The sequence below is a fragment of the Chenopodium quinoa genome, unplaced genomic scaffold (assembly GCF_001683475.1).
Source record: "Chenopodium quinoa cultivar QQ74 unplaced genomic scaffold, ASM168347v1, whole genome shotgun sequence".
NCBI classification, from domain to species: domain Eukaryota; kingdom Viridiplantae; phylum Streptophyta; class Magnoliopsida; order Caryophyllales; family Amaranthaceae; genus Chenopodium; species Chenopodium quinoa.
The window spans coordinates 1,771,857-1,775,996 of record NW_018744988.1 but is presented as its reverse complement, the minus strand read 5'-3'; the positions used below and the strand labels follow the sequence as shown (position 1 = coordinate 1,775,996).

Sequence of the window (4,140 nt, the reverse complement as noted above, 5' to 3'; positions counted from 1 at the left end):
GTGCGTACTCCAAGTTTTACTGTTTTAGTGAACGATATCTCAAGTGGTTCAGATTCTCTCTCAATTTCAAGAGATCATGGGTCAATTCTCACCCCTGCTCTTTGTAGCTCTACCTGAGGTTCTGTAAGCGAAGTATAATTTAAAAAATTCTTTTTCTTTTCAATATTTTTTGTAGGATAAAAAAAGGGGGATTCTTTAAAAATGATAGGTATTAAACAATTTATGTGTTCAAGTATATTTTTTAAAGGTTTTTGTCAAATTATAGGACATTCGTAGTTCGTCTCTCAATTTGAAAATCCTGACTTCGCTGTTGCTTTATCCTTTTACATGGATTTTTTTTTTCTTATTTTCTCCCTCTCATTTCCAAAAATTGCTTATACTACTTGCAAAGTGATGCAACTTAAAAAAACCAAGGAAGGACTTACGAGACATGGGCCTAAAACCAAATATTTCAATAATTTATGGACAAATAGAACAATTACATAGATACAAAAATGACTTGGCAAGATTGCCTGCATTCCAAAATCCAAATAGATCATTGCTTAAAAAAACTCGTAAAATAAAAACATTCCAAATAATTGATTAGCCGTTGCATGTCTTGATGTCTAATAATGCGGAGAGTCTTAAGGAAGAAGGAGCGTTAGGCAATAGTAATACTTTCGGTGGGTGCATGAACATAATGGCCACAAAATGGGATGTATATGTTGGAGACTTGGAGCTTAGTGATAACTCTAGATGTCACCTAATTCACATTACCAAATTGACCATTGTATTGTCCAAGCTAATCTTTTGTAAGAAATTCCTCTATGTATTACTCCCTCCATTTTTAAATACTTGCTCCATTTCTCCATGTGCGGAATTTTAGGAGAAATTGGAGAAAGTAATAAATTATGGAGGTAGTGGGGTTGATGAAAGAATAAAAAATTATACTCCGTAGAAAGTAAAAATAGTGGAGAGAATTGGAAGAGAGAGAACATATATTGGGTCCACTAGGTGAAGGAAATAAATTAAATATTGTAAAAGCTTTTCAAATAAGGAAATACAGCAATTTAAAAACGGACGCAAATGAAAAGTGAAGCAAGTATTTAAAAACAGTGGGAGTACAAAATACTACGGAGTACATTTTAATAAAAAAAATACTCGTAACTAACAATAGCTTATCTACTCATGTAATAGTAGTAAACCGAACCTAGTATGGTAAATTCATATTTTATTCTTTTGAAAAGTTAATAAATGCTGTTAAAAATTACTCATCATCATGTATAGGAGGTGAATTCATGTGAATTTGGTTTCATGCCTTTGTAAGGAATTGATTGCTTAATATGTTTATGATATTGAAAATTTGAAATATGGATTTCCAAAGAATTTGTAAGTTTTAGGGTCTGTTCTCTTCCGTTAAAATTCACTTTAGTTCAGTTCAGTTCAATTCAGCTCTTAATTTACGTCTAATGATATTGCTAATGATATAAAGCCAAATTTCATTCTTTTAAGCTCTTACTACAACGACAACGACAACGACAACACAACAACAACAACAACAACAACAATAATAATAATATTAACAATAATAATAATAATAATAATAATAATAATCAATAAGTAATAAATAATAATAATAATAATAATAATAACAATAATAATTGAAATAATAATACTAATAATAAAAATCAATAAATAATAATAATAATAATAATAATAATAATAATAATAATAATCATCAATAAATAATAATAATAACAACAACAATAATAATAATAATAATCAATAAATAATAATAATAATATTCAATAATTAATAATAATAATAATAATAATATTATTATTATTAATAATAATAATATGTACATTTGTATATACACATATGTATAGTAATAAATAATCAATAAATAATCAAAGATCACTAATCCGTAGTTAAAAATCACTAATTAATCAGTTCAGTTCATTTCAGTTCAGCTGAGTTCAGTCAATCGAAACAGGCCCTTAGTATAGTCCTAACTTATACGAGGAGTAGCAAAAGTGATACTCCATATTTCATACGTCCATAATATAATATAGAAATTGAAAATAATATACGAATTACTTTGGGCGGAAATAGAAATATCATTAGCATAAGCTTGAACTTCTATTCATTACCCTACGGAGTATTATACAAATTGGAATGAAGGAAGAAGCATAACTTTACAACACTTCTGAGTTATTTTAGCGAACATTTCTATTTTGAGGTATAACTTTCTGTGCTTAAACACACATTATACATGTGATATGTAAGATCTTTATCAAACCTTAATGATTATATTCCTTCGGGCCTGTTCTCATTAACTGAATTGAGCTGAGCAAAACTGAACTGAAATGAATATTTTATAAAAGAAGAAAATTACGAGTTAGGCTAAACTGATTTAAATTTGAAATGAATGAGAACAGACTCCTCATCTCACCTCCACTTGAACTTTCTGTGTTTAAACTTTAAACTTAATTATCATAAATTCCAAATTCCAAAGTAAAGCTGGCAAATCAGTGGCATTTTTACCGACTTCTCAGTCCTCACAATTAATTAAGTGTACCAACAGTCCAACAAGGCAACAACTAAAAAAAACAAGTACTAAATTATTTAGGACAAAATAAAACGGACAAATTTCTTTCTTATGACAGCAAATTAAACCATTTGCTAATAAAATATTACTTGTATTAATTAAAATCGCAAATGCGATACAAATTAAACAAAATGAATCAATGAATTTAATAATTCTACTACCTCACTACTCTCAATATTACATTTTTCTACACTAAAGTAGAGCAAGTGGAAGTAGAAGGATCATACAAAGCAGGCAACAAATACTTCCTTCCATTAACCCCATTTGCATTATAACTCGCACCACTTGTTTTATCCACTAGTAAATTACCAGCATACCCCGGGTAAGCTCCCTTTCCATAAACCCCAGGACAAGCTGATGCTACTTCAAGTGGAGCTTCTTTTGGGCCTTGGTAAAACCCGTTTCCAAACGGGTTAGTCACGGTTGCAGCCATCAATGAGGCCAAGTTAATGATCATCCCATCTAGGCCCACATCGTTGTTGGGCGCAACTAATGGGCTACTTTGTGGGCCGTAAATGGGCTGGTGGAATGGCCAAGCGCAGTGACCTGGGCATTGGGCCTCTGAGTTTCCGACCCAGATGTAGGCGAACTTGCTGTGGGTTCGGCCCATTTTGGAGCTGGCTGAGCCGTGGGTCCCGCACCTGCTTGAGCAGAACCCGGCTACTGCCACGTCGGATGAAGTCAACACTACGTTGACTGCGTTGGATTGCGCGCCTTTTGAAGCGAGTTCGGTTAGGTGTTTGTTGGTTAGGGATTTTCCAAGTGAGTAGGATTCGTCGTTGATTTGTTTTCCTAAAGTGAGGGAAAGTGAAGAGGTCTTTTTGTTGGCTAGGTGATAGTATTTGCCAATGGAGTTCCACCACGTGGCAACAGATGGGTTGATGCTGGTTTTATGGTTTTTGGTGGAAGATAAGGAAGTAATGAAATCTGATACAATGGCCTTTTGAGAAGGGGTGAATTTTCCGTACCAGATTAGGTTGACGGAGATTTTACCGGAGAGGAGTGGGCCACGGTGGTATTGGAGGAGCATCGAGTTTGAGGAATCATCGACTATTGGTTGTTGGTCGTGGATGGTGTTTCTTGCAGCGGAAATGATGTGGAAGAGTGAGAAAATGAGTAGGATTGGAAGGAATTTTTGAGTAGTTGAGGCCATTTTTTAAAATTTATGGACTTTGTTTAAAAGTTTGGTTTTTGTTTTTAAAGTGTTTGAAAATGGGAAGTGAGGAGTGGGATGAGTGAAATGAGAAAGGAGTGAGGGGGTTTATATAGGTCGATTTTGGATGAGATAAAAGAAAGGAGGTCAGAAAAAGACACAAAAAAAAAGGAAGGTTTAATAAATAAAAAGCGTTGGAGTATGGAAAAGGACGAAATTACATAAGGTTACAGCTTCATAGATACGCGTCGTGGGTCCCCATGGCTGTATTGGCTGGCAACTGAAATCTCCATGCTGCCCTTCGAAAAGGGGAAGTGTGTAGAACAAGAGAGGGTTAGAGAATTTTTAAATTTAAATTATAAAGTATATAATGCCATGGAAAAAAAAAGGGTAGAAG

At 33.4% G+C, this 4,140-nt stretch overlaps 1 protein-coding gene across 1 annotated transcript; it reads right to left on the bottom strand.

The window, feature by feature from the left end:
• Nucleotides 1-2,640: 2,640 nt before the first annotated feature.
• LOC110706609 (protein EXORDIUM-like) lies at nt 2,641-3,919 on the bottom strand. The gene has a single exon (XM_021884552.1). The coding sequence runs from the start codon at nt 3,741-3,743 to the stop codon at nt 2,778-2,780; it is 966 nt and encodes a 321-aa protein (XP_021740244.1). The 5' UTR covers nt 3,744-3,919; the 3' UTR covers nt 2,641-2,777.
• Nucleotides 3,920-4,140: the final 221 nt, after the last annotated feature.